Source organism: Diceros bicornis, chromosome 35 (genome assembly GCF_020826845.1).
Source record: "Diceros bicornis minor isolate mBicDic1 chromosome 35, mDicBic1.mat.cur, whole genome shotgun sequence".
Classification (NCBI taxonomy): Eukaryota; Metazoa; Chordata; class Mammalia; order Perissodactyla; family Rhinocerotidae; genus Diceros; species Diceros bicornis.
In genome coordinates, this window is record NC_080774.1 from 6,755,429 (window position 1) to 6,774,645 (window position 19,217).

The 19,217-nt window shown below is 44.0% G+C and overlaps 2 protein-coding genes across 2 annotated transcripts in view; both read right to left on the reverse strand.

Moving 5' to 3' along the window:
* DNAH10 (dynein axonemal heavy chain 10) overlaps positions 1-11,813 on the reverse strand; it is a 141,189-nt gene extending 129,376 nt beyond the window's left edge. Inside the window, exons 1-4 of the mRNA XM_058531258.1 lie at positions 11,579-11,813; positions 4,656-4,742; positions 2,014-2,111; positions 764-872 (exon numbers count right to left, since the gene is read on the reverse strand). Of these exons, the coding sequence (XP_058387241.1) occupies positions 764-872; positions 2,014-2,111; positions 4,656-4,742; positions 11,579-11,798 (514 nt within the window). The 5' untranslated portion in view covers positions 11,799-11,813. The remainder of the gene's footprint in view (positions 1-763; positions 873-2,013; positions 2,112-4,655; positions 4,743-11,578) is intronic.
* Positions 11,814-14,428: 2,615 nt separating this feature from the next.
* ATP6V0A2 (ATPase H+ transporting V0 subunit a2) overlaps positions 14,429-19,217 on the reverse strand; it is a 38,183-nt gene continuing 33,394 nt past the window's right edge. The window contains exons 18-20 of the mRNA XM_058531259.1: positions 18,386-18,503; positions 16,249-16,420; positions 14,429-15,630 (exon numbers count right to left, since the gene is read on the reverse strand). Of these exons, the coding sequence (XP_058387242.1) occupies positions 15,531-15,630; positions 16,249-16,420; positions 18,386-18,503 (390 nt within the window). The 3' untranslated portion in view covers positions 14,429-15,530. The remainder of the gene's footprint in view (positions 15,631-16,248; positions 16,421-18,385; positions 18,504-19,217) is intronic.

Consider the following 19,217-nt stretch of genomic DNA (forward strand, 5'->3'; position numbering starts at 1 on the left):
GTTGTTATAAATAGAACTAAGAATATATTAATACAGTCAGTTCTCATCATTTGCAGCAGTCCTGTTCTAACAAGTCACCACGAACACTGAATTAGTGAACACGGAACCACTGCTCCCAGGGAGACACAGGGTTAGGGTCCTGCCAGCCTCCACTCACAACAGCTTCGTCACCTGATCAACATGTAACCACCTCGTTTTACGTGTGTTCCTGTTTAAAGACACCTTATTTAATAGATACTGTTGATGCACGAACAATGAAGTCATGGCCAACATCACTGTCACGCATGCCTGAACGCAGCTCATCTAACACAGATATTTTCTCTAAGGCCCATCACAGCCTTCTGGCACGCGGGAACACTAGACGGCGCTCCAGCACTACCCTTGGGGGCCATTTTAAACAGCGAAATCACCAAGAAAAATAAAAAATATGAAAACTGCAGCACTAATAGATCATGATGAGGATGCTTGTTTGCAGTATGAATGTTTGACCTCAGCTGGGAACGAGCTCGTCGGGTGACTCAAATTTTCCCCACTCTGGGCCTGTCCGTGAATGACCGTGAAAGCACTACAAGTACTGATCTGGGGGTTACGAAAAAATTCTAGTTGAGTAGGTAACCTTGCAAATATGGAGTCCATGAATAATGAGGATTGACTGTACTAATAAAAAGTTATATTCTCGAGAACATGTAAAAATGAAAACTCTCACACACACACACACACATGCATGCACACACACTCAAACACACACACAGTGGAAATGTACCTTTTGTATTTCTGAGGAAAAACACCACATTCTGGTCCAGAAATGCCTCAGGAACAGGAGTGCAAAGCACATGGAGGTACATCTTTTCCACGATGTGCTTAACAATTTTCTGAAACGTGGGGAACAAAAACCATCACGCTGAGATATATCCGTTCACCCAACATCCTAGTATTCGAGTGCAGCTGAGCTCTCGTCTCAGTGAGGGCCCATCTCATCTCCCAACAACACAGCCACAGCTGCACAGCGGGCACCAGTGGACCACACACGTGCGCTGACACACACCCAGACTCTGTACTCCCAGCCTGACTCTCCTACTAACGGGCCACTGCAGCTGCACTTGAATAAAATGACCTGGGGAAAGTCCAGCCAGAGCTTTCTGAGGCTATAAATTGCAACAAACCAGGGTTGAGTTTGGTGGGGGCTGGGGCATAGTCACACAACCATCAAGTGTAGTTTCATTTAGCGCAGGCCAGGCCACATGCCTACATCCCAACTTTGGGCTCCACCCTGGGATCTGTGCCGCACGGGGTTAACTCAGCAGGCCTGGGCTGTCCAAACCCTGCACGTTCCAACGCTGGCCCTGAACCAGCCCCTGGGTGACGAGCTCTAAGCTCTTGGAACATCCTGCCTGATATGAGTGTCTCTGTATACCCGGGGCCTGGGGTCACGCAGGACAGTGTATGGCCAACAATGGGATTTATGGGGAGTGCCTGTTTTTGTTCGCCTGGGGCCCTGGGTCACGCTGCGTCAGTTTGACCTCCGGAGGGGCTGGAGACGAGTAACTAAGTTGAGTCCTGTGGGCACGTCATGCCTACGTGACTGACCCCCAATAAAAACCCGGGACGCCAAGGCTCAGGTGAGCTTCCCTGATGGACGAAACTTCATGTGTGTTGTCACACACAGTTGCTGGGAGAACTAGCGCCGTCCAGGAACCCACCGGGAGGGACAACTGAAGCTTGACCCTGGTTTCTCCTGGACTCTGCCCCATGTGTCTTTTTCCTCATTGACTCTAATCTGTATCTTTTCACTGAAGTAAACTACAACCATGAGTATTAAAGCTTTTCGGGGTCCTGTGAGTCATTGTAGGGAATCATTCAATCTGAGTGTGGTCCTGGAGACTCCTAACAGGATTCTATCACCTCCGTTCCAATATTATATGTTCCTTGTAGGAATTGTGTCAGTTACCCAGTCTCACCAGAGGACACGAAATTCCCATTACCCCACCAAGGAGGAGAAAGAGCCATGCGTACTTTCACGGGGGCGTTTTCTAAACTCTTGTCCACTTCTCCATCCTCTACGCTGATTAAAGGCTGATTTGTGGAATTGCTTCTCAGCTGCAAACTCTTAGCTGCAAAACATTATTCAACGTGCAAGATGAAATAATCGGAAAATTAGGTTTCCTACCATCAAGACCAGACCTGCATCTTGTACAACAGCATATTTCATTCAACAGGCATGTTATCAAAAAGCTGTATGTACATTTGTTACAAATGAATCCTATTGTAGCCTTGACTTACACTATAAGTAGGAGAGTTGAATGCATTTTTGATGGGTCCTCAGTTGGAAATTTAACACGTGTGTGTGTGTGTGTGTGTGTGTGTGTGTGTGTGTGTGTGTGTGTGTCTTCCAGCTACAGTGGCCAGTGAGTGACTTCTCAGATTATTACTTAAATAGGGGTTTTATCCTTAGGACGAGAATTGTAGCTAACATGTTAGCATTCACTCCTTTTTCACTGTGAAACTCGAAACTCGTGGGAGATGAAAAGAAAAGTAATCTAAATAAAATGATTGTATCTCTCTCAAGCCTGCTGTTACCAATGCAGATCTGGAAACCGCAGAGGGTGCCAGTCACAGCCCTGCGAGTTTCCCACAAGTCCCGTGACGACAGAGAAGGGAGAGCTTTCCCCGGGCAGTCCAGCTCTTCCTTTGAAAGGCACTGTGCAAAGTCAGTGTGGCTTTGGAATAGAATCAACGTGTGGGGTCTGAATCCTCACTACTGTTGGTTTTCTCATCCATACAATGGGACAATAACATCTACCGGTCAGACTCTGGAGGATTGGATTACAGTGTGGTTAAGGGCCTGGCACGCTGGCTGATAGAGGAAACAGTCTACAGCCAGCAGTACCAATGTTATCAGAGCACGAGTAACAGCCTGCAGTCAAAAAATACACTTACGAAGGTACCCAATGCCACTGAACTGTACACTCATAAATGGTTAAAATGGTCAAATTTATGTTATGTATATTTTACCACAATAAAAAGAAAAGAAAAAAATACACTTATGTATTGACTTGGACGTAACGTTAATTTGCTCTGTCAGAGAAGACTTTCCCGACCTTTCTCTCCAAGCAGCCTCCTCCCACCCAAGACTGTCCTGTTCACGGATTTATTGGTACTGAAAACAGTGTGCATTCGCAGGAGGCCCTCAGGAAATACGGCTGCGGCCCTCGTACCCACCATCTGTCTCATCAAAAGCTAACTTAGACAAGCCTCGGTGAGAATGTACAGCCTTCATTTCTAGACCTGTGGTCCTCTCCCGCCAATCTTCACTACGGAGGGAATTACATTTTAGTTAAAAACAAATTCTTCTGAAAAACTAAAGATGACTAGAGGAGACACTGCACATCGCCAAAATCCTTTGTCCCCTCTGATTTTCAGATCTTGTTAAAGTGAGGTATCTAACCTGCAGCTTCCGCTCTGTGTAAGGGAAGGTGAATCAGGAGATAAATGGGGACTAGGGAGGTTGTTTAGCCCTGGTGGTGACGTGGATGGTCTGCAGCAGGGTTCTCAATCTCGGGATGCTGACATTTGCGGCTGGACGGCTCTTGGCTGTGGGGGCTGTCCCGGGCATTGTAGCATCTTCAGCAGCACCCCTGACCTCTACCCACTAGATGCCAGTAGCACCCCCTCCCTCCAGTTGTGACAACCAGACATGTCTCCCGACAGTGCCCAATGTCCCCTGGGGGCCAAAAATGCCCCTGGTTAGGGACCACTGCTGTAGAGAACCAGGTCAAAGCATGTAGCCAGACCCACTTCATCAATGCAGGAGAAACACCTCAAAGCCTGCAGAGGACCAGCAGCGTCACGGCACACCCGAGTGTGTTTACAGCACTTCTCTGGTCTCGACATTTCAACTGCACAGCAGTAAACCCTTGACTTGTGCTTCAGAGTCGCCAAAAGAAATGGCACCTGTAGTTCCCCAGTGGGAAGACTTTCCTCTAAAGGAGAGTGTACACCACGTGTTCGTGGTTGGGCCGTCTGAGACACGGCCTGTACAGGAATGGGTGTCTTATGTTATGTTGTGTACTGGGTGCAACAGTGTCCCCACTGAATTCATGTCCAGCCAGAACCTCAGAATGTGACTGTATTTGGAAATAGGGTCTTGCAGATGTAATTAGTTAAGATGAGGTCATACTGGGGAGGGTGGGCCCTAAATCCCAATGACTGGTTCCTTTTTAAGAGAAAGGAGAGAGACTGAGATACAGACACACAGAATGAAGACAGTCATGTGACGACAGAGGCAGAGATTGGAGAGACGTGGCTACAAGCCAAGGAACATCGAGGATTGACAGCAACCACCAGAAGCTGGAGGAGGCAGGAAGGAGCCTCCCCTAGAGCCTTCAGAGGGAGCACGGCCCTATCGACACCTTGATTTTGGACTTCTACCCTCCAGAACTATGAGAGAAGACATTTCTGTTGTTCTAAGCCACCCAGTGTGTGGTCACTTGTTACAGCAGCGACAGGTAACTAATAATGTTCCTATTAACACAGCATTTCTCCTTTTACTTCATACAGGTCTCAGTTTCATAAAGATAAAAAGAAGAAACTGATTCTAGTCCAGACAAGCAGACCCGCTCCGTTCGGCTCACCCCAAGAGCCCCCCCATACCACACCTGATGCTTTATCCACAGACTCGACTTTCTGAGAGTCAGTCTCTTCTTCCTCATCTTCCACCTCAGACAGAACAGGTACCTCGCCGTCTTTACAGCCACATAAATGGAAAGAAAAAAATAAAACATAATTGTTTCGCTACATGAGACACCCAATATCACTGCTCTCCTTGGAGCCAAGGGCTGGGATGTGGCCCACAGGAGAGTCAGGGATATCAGTCTGTTGGAGGAGGTCATGGAGAGGATGTGACCACCAGTTGACCCTCGAGGTGGCCCCAGGCAATCAAAGGCTCCTCATCCTGCCCCCTGCCCTTGGAATGTACGTTCTGTCCCCCGTTTCCACAGTGGGAGCCATTTCCAAGGACGTAGTCTTAAGAGAGCAATGTGTGGTTGGGACCATCTGGACAGTAGACGTGAGGGACTCTGGCGAAGGCCTCCGTATAAACTGGTAAAATTCTGGTGGGCGGGGTGGAGGTCTACTGGTCTGGCGGCCGCCCAAGACAAGCCTCGTAAGTGGGTTCCTTTGCTTATTAGAACCGCCACCTACTAGTCTGGAGTGGCCTGCCTCTTTCTTTGGTCTCTCCTTGCCCTCTGTGTCTGGGGGCCAGTTTTCAAACCAACACACAGTCGTACAGAAATATTCCAGTTACTAGAGACAGCCTTCGGTGACACGAAAGGAAGACTTGTACAAATTCTCCAGGAGATGAAGGACACAAGAATGATCACATAGCTACAACCAGCCCAAAAGAAATATAAATGACCAAGATGCATAAAAAAAGAGGCTCCATTCCACTAATTATTATAAAACTGTAAATTGGAATAACGAAGTGCATGCACCTTTCACCTATGGGATTGGCAAAAATCAAAAAGATTGACAATACGCAATGCTGGCAAGGCTGCTGGCAAACAGACACCTCCTCACCGTCATGTGGGGACTGGCAGGGCACTTCTGGAAAGCAGTTGGCAGGAATGACCCAAACTATAAATGCACCCGCCCACTCAACCAGCAATTCCACTCTTATAGTCTATCCCACAGGAATACAGAAAGTGTAGGAAGGTAGGTGTGCATTGTTACATTGTTTGTAAAATAAAATACTGCAGAAAGGTAACTGTCCATTAATTAGGGAGTGGACAAATAAAATATGGTACATCTGTGTACTTAAAATCTACAAAGTTATGGGTCCTGGCTCAGTGGCGTAGTGGTTAAGTTTGCACGCTCCGCTTCAGTGCCCCGGGGTTCCCAGGTTTGGATCCCGGGCACGGACCTACACACTGCTTATCTAGCCATGCTGTGGCAGGCATCCCACATATACAGTAGAGGAAGATGGGCACAGATGTTAGCCCAGGGCCAATCTTCCTCAGCAAAAAGAGGAGGATTAGCAACAGATGTTAGCTCAAGGCTAATATTCCTCACAAAAAAAAAAAAAAAACCTACAAAGGTAGATCTATAGATATTGACATGAAAAATTCTCCAGGAAGTCTTTGAGGGGGGAAAGTCACAGAATCACATATGTAATAAGATCTTATTTATGATTTTAGGAACTCTATATCTCTATATATTATCATTATATAGAGAAAGATACAGATGATAGATAGATTGATTGATCAGTGGATTTGGGAAAGAGCTGGCAGGGTACACAATAAACTAACAACAGTGGTTATTTACAAGAATGGGAGTAGAGCTTAAGGGATGGTGAAGGGTTGCTTTTCCACTTTTTACTTTATGTAATTCTACATTATGTGAATTTTTAAGAGAACATCTTCCATTAATACTCATGTAATCTTTTAAAATTTAAGCAAGTTACTAGAAGATATGTATAGTATGATTCCATTTTGTTCTTTCAAGAAAGAACATATGCTTACCCATTAGAACAGCATCCTGGGCTAGCTGCTGCTAGTGTAGACACCCTTTCTCCTCACCACCACCCTCACCAGCATCTATTCGTCTCCATGCATAGAATTTTTAACTGGGAGCAGAGAGAAGTCCTGACTTGGGGAGGGCAGAAATAGAGAGAAAAGGGGTATGAAAGCCATGTGGTGGCCCTGCTCCAGGTTCTCTGGACAGAGCAGAGCCCCCTAAAGGATCCAATAAAACTGTCCAAGGGTCTTTGTAAGCCTGTAGGCTTCAGAAGCAGAGGGCGAGTGACAACGTGAGACACGGAGCTGGGGAGGAAGTCCCTCTCCCACCTCTGTCCAGAACCCAACACCCAACCCCGTTCAGGCACCTCCAGGATCTTCGAGTTTCCAGGGACAGCATCCTCGGCAGCAAGTATGTTGGCATTCTCGTGGTGTGGTGAGTGGGGAAGAGCCGGAAAAAGACGGGAAGAGTGAGCGGAGAGTCAGAGGAAGCCCAGAAACAGGTCACAGCCCGAGGGAGATTTCCGAGCACCCTTCGGAGGGTCCAGGAATTAACCAGGGGGACCCTCTGAAGTGAGACTGAAATCTGCTTCCACATGGAACGGGGACATCCAGCCAGGAGACACTGAGCTAAACATGTGAAAACAGCCACCGAATTGTTAACAGAAGCCTCAGAGGTCGCAGGAAGTCCAAGTCGCATCCATTTCTTAGGTCTTGGTATACGTTTTTAAAAAGTGTACAAAATCAGGGTTACTGAAATTTGGTACATGTTAAATAGTCAACCCTGTTAGTGCATCTTTACATCCATAATATTTCCCTTGGCAATAATGAAAGAGTCTAAATTCAAGGTCGTGTTATAATGTAACGTCCAGGTCCAGAGGTCTGCCCGGGGAAAAAAAATAAAAGACTGGAAGGTTAGATTCCAAAATGTTATTGCGGTCATCTCTCTGGCTGCCACTAGCAATTCGTTATTGTTGTTTATTTGTGGGTTAGGATGTTGCTACAATGAATACGTGTATTATTTTGTGCAAGCAAAGAATATATATTTAAAATAAATGAATGTGCTTATACCTTTAAAAAAGTAAAAAAGGTCTGCCTGACTGCCACCCTCCCCCTGTGAAAGAACCTGTAGGCGATCCAGAAGTCTCCTGAAGACCCATGACCAGCACAGGCACTGACACTGACGGAACACATCACACAAGCCTCGGGCGTGACAACCGCCCAGATGCTGGCGCGCCTGCTGGAGAGCCTGTCTGTAACAAAGAGTTGGTTCTTCGAGAAGATAAACAAAATAGACAAACCCTTAGCCAGGCTAACTAAGAAAAAAAGAGAAAAGGCTCAAGTAAATAAAATTAGAAATGAAAGAGGAGAAATTACAACAGATACCATGGAAATACAGAGGATTATAAGAGAATACTATGAGAAATTATATGCCAACAAATTGGACAATCTAGAAGAAATGGATAAATTCTTAGACTTATACAACCTCCCAAAATTGAACCAAGAAGAAATGGAGAATCTGAATAGACCAATCACAAGTAAAGAGATTGAAATAGTAATCAAAAACCTCCCAAAAAATAAAAGTCCAGGACCAGATGGCTTCTCCAGTGAATTTTACCAAACATTCAAAGAAGATTTAATACCCATCCTCCTCAAACTATTCCAAAAAATAGAGGAAGATGGAACACTTCCTGAATCATTCTATGAGGCCAACATCACCCTGATACCAAAACCAGACAAAGACAATACAAAGAAAGAAAATTACAGGCCAATATCGCTGATGAACATTAATGCAAAAATCCTCAACAAAATATTGGCAAACCGAATACAACAATATATTAAAAAGATCATACACCATGATCAAGTGGGATTTATACCAGAGACGCAGGGATGGTTCAACATCCGCAAATCAATCAACGTGATACATCACATCAACAAAACAAAGAATAAAAACCACATGATCGTCTCAATAGACGCAGAGAAGGCATTTGACAAGATACAACATCCATTTATGATAAAAACTCTCAATAAAATGGGAATAGAAGGAAAGTACCTCAACATAATAAAGGTCATATATGACAAACCCACAGCTAACATCATACTCAACGGGGAAAGACTGAAAGCCATTCCTCTGAGAACAGGAACGAGGCAGGGCTGCCCACTCTCACCACTCCTGTTCAACATAGTACTGGAGGTTTTGGCCAGAGCAATTAGGCAAGAAAAAGGAATAAAAGGAATCCAAATAGGTAACGAAGAAGTGAAACTCTCACTATTTGCAGATGACATGATTGTATATATAGAAAACCCTAAAGAATCTGTTGGAAAACTGTTAGAAACAATCAACAACTACAGCAAAGTTGCAGGGTACAAAATCAATCTACAAAAATCAGTTGCATTTCTATATGCTAATAATGAACTAACAGAAAGAGAGCTCAAAAAGATAATACCATTTACAATTGCATCAAAAAGAATAAAATACCTAGGAATAAATCTTACCAAGGAGGTGAAGGACCTATACAATGAGAACTACAAGACATTATTGAGGGAAATCCACGATGACATAAAGAAATGGAAAGATATCCCATGCACGTGGATTGGAAGAATAAACATAGTTAAAATGTCTATATTACCTAAAGCAATCTACAGATTCAATGCAATCCCAATCAGAATCCCAATGACATTCTTCACAGAAATAGAAAAAAGAATACTAAAATTTATATGGGGCAACAAAAGACCCCGAATAGCTAAAGAAATCCTAAAGAAAAAGAACAAAGCAGGAGGCATCACAATTCCTGACTTCAAAACATACTACAAAGCAATAGTAATCAAAACAGCATGGTACTGGTACAAAAACAGACACACAGATCAATGGAACAGAATTGAAAGCCCAGAAATAAAACCACACATATACGGACAGCTAATTTTCGACAAAGGTGCTAAGAACATGCAATGGAGAAAGGAAAGTCTCTTCAATAAATGGTGTTGGGAAAACTGGACAGCCACATGCAAAAGAATGAAAGTGGACCACGTGCTATCGCCATTCACAAAAATTAACTCAAAATGGATCAAAGACCTGAAGGTGAGACCTGAAACTATAAAACTCATAGAAGAAAATATAGGCAACACACTATTTGACATTGGGTTTAAAGGAATCTTTTCGGATGACATGCCTACCCAGACTAGGGAAACTAAAGAAAAAATAAACAAGTGGGACTTTATCAGACTAAAGAGCTTTTATAAGACAAATGAAACCAGAATCAAGATGAACAAACAACCAACCAGCTGGGAGAGAATATTTGCAAAACATACATCTGACAAGGGGTTGATCTCCATAATATATAAAGAACTCACACAATTGAACAACAAAAAAACAAACAACCCGATCAAAAAATGGGCAGAGGAAATGAACAGACACTTCTCCAAGGAAGATATACAGATGGCCAATAGGCACATGAAAAGATGCTCAACATCACTAATCATCAGGGAAATGCAAATCAAAACAACACTAAGATACCACCTCACGCCCGTTAGAATGGCTATAATCACCAAGACAAAAAACAACAAATGTTGGAGAGGATGTGGAGAAACAGGAACGCTCATACACAGCTGGTGGGAATGCAAATTGGTGCAGCCTCTATGGAAAACGGTATGGAGATTCCTCAAAGAACTAAAAATAGAGATGCCCTATGATCCAGCCATCCCACTACTGGGAATCTATCCAATGCACCTGAAATCAACAATCCAAAGAGGCTTATGCACCCCTATGTTCATTGCAGCATTATTCACCATAGCCAAGAAGTGGAAGCAACCTAAGTGTCCCTCGACTGACGACTGGATTAAGAAAATGTGGTATATATATACAATGGAATACTACTCAGCCATAAAAAAAGACAAAATCGTCCCATTTGCAACAACATGGATGGGCCTGGAGCGTATTATGTTAAGTGAAATAAGCCAGAAAGAGAAAGACAAACACTGTATGATCTCACTCATATGTGGAATATAAACCAACACATGGACAGAGAAAACTGGACTGTGGTTACCCGGGAAGTGGGGGTGGGGGGTGGGCACAAGGGGTGAAGGGAGTCATATATGGGGTGATGGACAAACAAAAATGTACAACCCAAAATTTCACAATGTTAGAAACCATTAAAACATCAATAAAAAAAAAAAAAAAAAAAGTAAAAAAGGTCTGCCTGACTGCCACCCTCCCCCTGTGAAAGAACCTGTAGGCGATCCAGAAGTCTCCTGAAGACCCATGACCAGCACAGGCACTGACACTGACGGAACACATCACACAAGCCTCGGGCGTGACAACCGCCCAGATGCTGGCGCGCCTGCTGGAGAGCCTGTCTGTTCCTCAGTCTCCTTCCCCGACGGGCACTCTGTCCTGTCTCCTCCTCTAGCCCCCTGCTGGCCCCTCCAGGCCCTCTGTGTCCCTGGGCGGGACCAGCCATCTCCACGGAGGTTCTGGTCACCCAGTCACTGCCATTATTTTTATTTAAAATGCTAATTTGTTAAACATAAGTATTTAAAACCTACTGTAATATATTAAAACCTCGTTTTGGCCTTACTTGACAATAGCATGTCGGGAGCCTCGGAAGATAGATAGGGGAGCCCCTGCCACCATCAGGGAGAGTGAGGATGAAGTGTCCCTGCCAGCACCCGGGCCACTCTACCCATCCACTGCGCGTCATTGGACGGTGGCTCCTACCCTTTTGAATCTTTACGGCCTACGCGACCTCGGTGGGTTCGTTACTCGGCCCTCGCTGAGCCCCCGTTTGCTCATCTGTACAATGAGGGTACCTATACGCCCACTTCACAGGATTAACGAGTTGATGGAAGCGTTTGGAACTGTACCTGGTACCGAGTAGGCGCTAAATAAGTGTTGGCTGTGATTATTCACTCAGGGTCTGACTTTCCAAGCGGCCTGGAGGGCAGGGGCGGCGGTGACCGGGCCGCTCACCCAGTGCCCGGCCAGGGCCCGCACGTGCGGGCGACACTAAGCGTTCGCGGGCTGCGCCTGAGGCCGAGGCCGGCCGGCGGGACGGGGCGGGCCGCGGGCTCACCGATCTCCACCTCCACCTCCACCTCGTCGGGCACCACCGTGCGGTAGAAGAAGAGCGCGGAGGCGCCCTCCTCGTCGCTGGCCTGGTTGAGGAAGTGCAGGATGAGGTCCTCGCCCTCGCCGTCGTCGCGGTTCAGCAGGTCCTCGAAGAGCTGGGGGTCCCTGAGGCCGAAGGCCGTGAACACGCGGTCGCGCATCCACAGCACCCGCAGGTCGTCCATGGCACCGCGCACCGCCCGGCTGCGCCCGGGGAGCCCAGCGCCGGCGGGCGTCCGTGGCGACGGCGCCCCTAGCAACGCGCGCCCCGGCAACGGTCGGCGCCGGCGGGGGCGGGGCGGTCACGGGGCGCGCCCGCACCCGGGCCCCGCGCTCGCGGGGGCGCGGACCAGGACCCCGGAGGGTGGCGCCTGAGCCCCGGGGAGGGCCGGGGAGGGGCCGGGGGCTCCTCCCCCGACAGGGGCCCAGCCCTCCCCCGAGCAGAGGTGGGCGGCCGCGCGCACGCCGCCCGGACGCGGAGAACGACGTGCCCGGCAGGGGGCGTCTCAGCCAGCGGTTCCCGAGGGCCGCGGCCTGCGGACTCGCGGTGCGCCGGGCGTCGTGCGCACTGCACGCCCACTGCCTCCTGCAATTCTCTGCACCACCCTGTCTGCCAGCGTCCTGCCCGTTTTGCCGACAGGGAAACGAGGCAAGAGAGGTGACAAGGCAGGGTCGCAGGACCTCGGAGGTGGCAGAGGCAGAGCTGCAGGCGATGCAGGACTACGGTCTGAGCCCCCGGCCACTATAGAGGGGAGGGCGTGAGAAGGGCAAATCCACTGGGAAGAGAGTTCCAAGAAGGGACAAGTTCCTTCTGGCTTAGGGGATCAGAGAAGGGCCAAGTGCTTCGGTTTTCCAGCCAAGCCAGGGCATAATAAAGCAAAACACCCACGTTCAAAAATATATATCTATTTATTTTTTATTAGTAAAAGGAAGTTCAATACTGATAAGAAGATACAAACTTGTCCTTCCATGCATTTGAGGAGCTTTAACTGTTCACTGTCGTCTCCCCTCACAGAGGGTTGAGTCCCTAGATGAGGAGGCTGACCCTAGGAACTCAGCCTTCTTGTTGGATTTTCCCATCAAGGAACAAGTGGAATGTTCTAAGTATTTCTTAAAATTCTAAACCAAAGCTCAGCATCAATGGCCTGGCTGTTGGAAAACTTTACTCCAAACTTTCCTATTTTCCTCATCTCGGAATTAAGATTTCTCAACAACCTTGATGGAGATATACCAGATGGCATGCAAGCAAACCTGGCTTTAAAATTTTAATAAAGAAATTTATTGTTTTTGAACGCAGACTGCAGAACAGTTGTAGAAGTTATTTCTTGTTTTTGTTTTCCAAAATGAATCAGACCCTCAAACATCTGAATATTTAATTCATAAACATCATCAGAGTTGCCTATGCTATAGACAGTCTATGCCTTATTAAATTACTGCAGAATGTTGTTATAAAATACCCATTCCAGAAATGAGGACACAGCGGCATTCAGTGAAAGCTGAGTCTTTTCAAAGCCCTATCCACAATGAATAGAAAGTCCACAGGGCTCACCAGGACCCCATGGGAACACCCTCTGCACTCCTTAACTGATGGCATAGAAAGGATGTTCTTTACCCTTGCAGGATGAAATCAAATTCCATTTTACTGAAGAAATCCCTTGGATTTTTATTTTAGGACTCCATTAACATATTGAATGAAAACTGGGAAATGTGGCTGACATTTGTCTTGAGGAAAATAAACAGGTATTTAGCATCATTCAGACAACTGACCATTTTTCCTCTGGATATTTGCTATCAAGGGAATGAAGTCTGTCTTAAAAAATATATACAACAGCTTAAAAACAAAACAGCGCAAGCGCTCTGGTAACATGACACAACACTGGAACCAACGGCTTTATAAAGAAATAAAATTAGTCCTGGTGCCTAAAAGACACCATCAAACTATATTTCTAGAGAGTTCTTTCACAAAAGTTAAGACTATTAATTCATGTTTTTATATAATTACATTCTACATAACTACTACATAGGTTTCAATTGAAAAATGACTCTTCACTCTCTGTTCTTATAACTCCCTGATACGAGGTGTTAATTAGAATTAAAGTGGCCCCCATGACAATCACCAGTGGGGGCAGTAAAAAAATGCCAGCAGATACTGTATATCTGTTGTTTACTAATCCAGTTAACAGTGCCCTGAAATCCTGGGTTTCCTAGGGATGAATTAGTTACCATTTTATTACAACAGATCCTTGGAGTAAAGTAATAAAAACGACAATGTGAAACGTGGAGAGCGTTATTCAGATGTTGTATTCACCCAACAAGTGTCCAACATTACACCTTTCTGGAGAAACTTAACTTTGAGAGCAGAATCATCTTCAAGAGTTTCATCAGCATCATTTTATGTATGATATTTTAATATAAGGGACAAAACCCAGTAATTCCAAACTGGCTTTGGGTAACAACTCACAGAGGAGCAGCGTGGAACCTTTACTTCAATGAAGAAGGTTCAGTGTTAGAGTCACAGTTATGTCGTGATGTTCAGTTCATGTCTCTTGCAAACAGGCTTTGAAATTTCCTAAAGATATGCTTAAACTCAGTGCTGCCATAATCTTAGCTTGTAATGAAAATTCCCAACTCTCTACCACCAGCCAGGGTGAAGGAGTATGGTGACAAACAGGCCTTTTCATATGTGTGTGTTACTCAAAATGTTAAGAAAATGAAAATATTGCAGATTTCTTTTTGAAAGTAATTACCTAAAATCAATTACAGTAAAATATGAAAAATGAACATAATTTATAAGAACAAGGAATAGATCAAAATGTTCAAAAGAACTGACTCAAATTTATTCAAGACTAAATTGTCAAGTGAATAGATGAATTTAAACTAAAGATTATAAATCAATGCCTTAGTTAAGAATTAGTTTTCAACTGATCTAAACAGTGTCTGAAAGTTTAAATTAACTCTAAATGCCTTTATCAGACCTTTATTTAGAATTAGTCTGAAAGTAAAAAATTACAATGATACTGTTCTCAAGGACAGGTGCAATCTCTTCATGGTAAAATATCTTAATTTACATTTTGTTATAAAAATATACAAAATACTACTTTCTGCCTTTCCTTCACTCAATATAAACCCCTTTTGGTTCAGTAACACCAGCTAAGCTGGTCACTAAGTTCAAATCATTTCCATATTATATCTTCTACTGTCACACTGGGTTTTAAGGCTCAGTATACAGTTTATCTTTCCAAATATACAATTATCATAATTGGTTTTATGTGAGGATAACAGGATAAGAGTCTTTAAAAAAATATACAAGTAGAATAACCATTTGTTGTGTTATTTTATCCCATTTTCCCCAATTATTAAAACAAGACAAAATTGTAGAAACAATCCCCTACTTGTAATTCTAGATAGCATACAATAAAAAACGTTTGCATACTTTTAACCAAGCAGAATAAATGTGAATCTTTTGATTCTCCGTCAAATTAAATTTTTATAAAAACTATACTTAACTTCAGTTGTTGGAAAATATTATCTGACAACTTCAGGTGACAGACTAACTCTTTGTTTTTTTTTAATAAGGTGAAAAAGAATCAAGTTTCCAAGACCATTTTCAATTAGCCATTCAAAACTAGCTTCTCTCCCCCAAGCCTATATTTTTAAAAAGAACTTTAACATAACTTTTGGCATTGACTTACATTTGCTCATCATAAAAACTAAAAGAAATTTATATATCTGAAATTGATAAACTTTACAAAATATTTAACATATGAGGAAGAGGTATATCTTACTGAATTATTTGGCGATATCGTAAGGCAATCAATGAAGACAGAATTTTTCCTATTGTGAATTTGACATAAGTGAAATTCTATAACATGATAATTCTCCATAAATCTGAGAACTTATTGGATCCAGCAATATGATCATGCCATGTCATCACTGGACTTGGATGAAAGTAGTCTGAACGAGAAAGGAACAAATTTGGTGCCTGCACCAACATAGAATTTGTTCTGAAATTCTACCCTAAAAAAAAAAACAAATCCATGTATTAATGAAAGATTGTGAATAACATTTCCTACTTTCTTAAAACAACATTCGTAAGCAAAAAAAAAAAGTTCCTGGGCTGAAGTTGCTTCATTCCATACATGCTCTTGGCACAAATATTTTTACTTAGATAAAATCCGCACGCACACCCAGCCTAATGTTGGCTTTCTCAAGAAAGAAACACTAACACGCCACCTCACACACTGCAGACATACACAGAGTACTAAGAACCTCTCTCTCCACCTCACTGACTGGATACACAGAGAAGTAATCTGATATATACTGTAAAACATTAAGAAACAAGTAAGAAGTATTTTACAATAAGACAAAGCAATCTGTCAGACCCAAAGGGAACTGGAAGTATGAAATACACATAATCATTCGGCAAGCACAAACTTGCTTTTACTTGTCGGTGACAACAGGTCAGAAACAAAATACAATTCTAACTCAGGGGATCTGAATACAGATCCCAATGTAAGGAACAGAAGAACCAACCTCAATTAAGCACTAGATCTTTGTGGAGGTTATATATATATATATATGGTGAGGGGTTAGATTTTTTACAATAACAGTCCCAAAGCTAAATTTCAAACTCACCAATGGAGGCGTATGGCATGAAGGAATGCAGAAAGCCCTTCCATGATCAAAAGGATGAAAATAGTCAGAACTGCAAAGAGAGCGATAACCGGAAGCAGCAGCAGGACTCCGTACGTGGTGTCCACTCGGAGGCCCACTCGCATCAGCATGGCCCACAGGACATCAGATAACTCTGCAAAGGCATCAGTTTGCAGAATGAACTTCTGTTTACATTCCATGGGTCACTTCAATTAGCTAGTTGGACTGGTTTCTTTCTGACAATGCTGACTTGTTATCCATAAAATAACATACACACCTACATAATACACATGTAAGCTGCTTCTCGTGTACAAGTTAAACAGCACCTTCATTGTCTCAGACACTGAGGAAGGCTTGGCATGCCAGAAAAATCAGAGGCCTGCCTCCCACCAGGAGACCTTGACCCAAATGGGGGTCGGCTGGCTCTGTCCCAAGGCAGCACTGGGCCAGGCCACGGGAGGCCGGGGTCCAGTCCTGGCTCTGCCGTAACTGACCAACTGGGTGATCCTGTGTCAGCACCCTCACTGGGCTTCGGTCTCCTCCTCTGTAAAATGAAGATGAAGATGGCTGGAGGGGTCCATCCATGAAATTCCAGACTTTTAGCTATGCTTATAAAAATATCAGGGTAATAATAATAATTAAAAAAACCCTCTATCATCTAGTGGTTTTCATAAGCACAGGCAATCTTTGCTTTGTACAGTAGTGCAGGAGCATAAAAATGACCATGCAATCAAAAGTGTCCAAAGCATCCTTGATAATCAATGGGAGAAATTACAATTGTTCTGGGACCTTTAAAAATTTTTGTCAAAACATTAAAAACTCTCTTACTGTCAGTTATAAATGCATAGGGAAATGAAAAAAAATAGTAAACCTATTTTTAAAACATTAGGAACATTGAGAATTGTTGGGGGTTTTTTGGTGAGAAAAAACTTATCATGGGCAGTCTGAACAGTGCTTGCCTTCTTCTCATGTAACATGGGCAAAGTTGGGCACCTTGACACGGAGCAAGCATCTTTTCTAATACTAAGCAAATTGTCCTTCTCTTTCCTAAGTTTGTATCAGCTTCCAAGATTGAATCCTTTGCACCTTCAGTGTCCTGAAATATCTCTTGGAGTCTGTGTGGCATCACTTCTTCTGGGACATGTGCATCTTCATCACAAAGTTTCCTCATTTACATTAATAGATGTGCTGCACCAAGTTCCTCTGGCTGCAAATTTAGTCGCTCAAACGGCAGCAGAGTCAAAACTCCCAGTCGGCTATTTCTTCTATAACTCCACTCACATTCAATTCCCATTCACTTCCAGCATTATCGCTTTTCGTTTCTCTGCTGCACTCTCATCTTTGTTGGCCAATTCCCTCATTCAATTATCCATTTTTAAATGCCACGTGGGTTTATCAATGGCCCACAAGGAGGCGTCAGCACCACGCGCTTTGCTGTCTGTGCATGAACTGAACAGCAGATACAGGGGGACCAATCACCAACAGACTCTGAAAGAAGTGATGTGATTGGTCACTGACCATGACACGCACATGTGCTATTTACGCAGTGACACGTGGACTAAAGAGCTAGCAGTGACGCTTGTGCTTTACACACGTACTCACAGTGAGCATACTGTGGTAACTGAAATCTGAGCCGAGTTGTTGGGGGACTAAACCGCGGTAACTGAAACTTGTGCACTGTCAGAACCAGATGAAGCGGGGACAGCCTCTAATCGAAACGTCTCATCAGCAGTGTTTTAGGACTTGCTTGACTTCAGTAAACAGTCACACTCCATAACGCAGGACTGAATGCAATAACAGTAATAACAGAACAATAATGGTAACAGCAGAGTGAAAGTGTCTATGCCAGAGGTTCCCAGGCCTTCTCAATTCTCAAAGCCCCATGTGTCTCGGTAATTTTTCACAGCAACCCCAGGCCAAAAGAAACACCCAAAAGAGCCGTGTATTAAGTGGTTAAGTCCACACAACTCAATAGCACTAGTTCACACAGTATCTGAAGAAGGTGCTGTTTCCCTCAAAAATGTAAAACGTCCCACAAGGCCCGGTGAGTTCACTGTGCGCTGCCTGCGGGATGTCTCAGCACCGAGTTTGGGGACTGCAGGTCTACGCAAAAACTTACGTGCGTGAGCCAAACTGAGAGCCCAGAGCCTCAGGTAGGAAGCGGTGTTGGAGATGCATCCCAGGCAGTACTCAATGGAATGAATTACTTGGGTCATTAATATTTCTCCAAAATTAAACTAAGAGAGATTACACAACATGTGTTGGATTCAGTATATTACATGCATACTTCACAAATTAATTCTTGAGCTAGTCTTAGTAACTATAAAACATCTAATGAAAAAATAAGACATTTACCAACCACAAGATTAGAAGACTATTAATAAATGTGTGTGTTTAATAGATAAGAGCATTCTAAACACAAGTCCCACAAGTAAAAATCATACAAGGGCTCCCTGGGCAAGATGACTCGAACATTCTGTCCAGCTCTGCTTTTTGTTTTATGATCCTATAAATTATTCATCGTCCCAAATTAAAATACTAAATTACATAAGAATTATAAAATATTGATTACGAGAAATTTTGTTTAGTCCTTATTGGTTAGCCAAGTAAAGTTTCCAAGAAAATAGAGTAGTGGACATGCTCTGTTCTGTCTGCCCAGGACTGCGCCTCCCTTCTTTGGGGGGGGAACTGCCTCTTCCTCCATCTAACCCTGTACCCTTAGCCACAGTTGTTATGGGCTGAACTGTGTCCCTCCAAAACGCATATGTTGAAGTTCTAACCCCCATGTGATTACATTTGGAGATAGGGCCTTTAAGGAGGAAATTAAGGTTAAAAGAGGTCATAAGGTGGGCCCTAATACAACAGGACTAGTGTCCTTATAAGGAAGAAACCAGAGATGCACGCACACAGAGAAAAGGCCACATGAGGACAAGCACGAAGATGGCCATCCA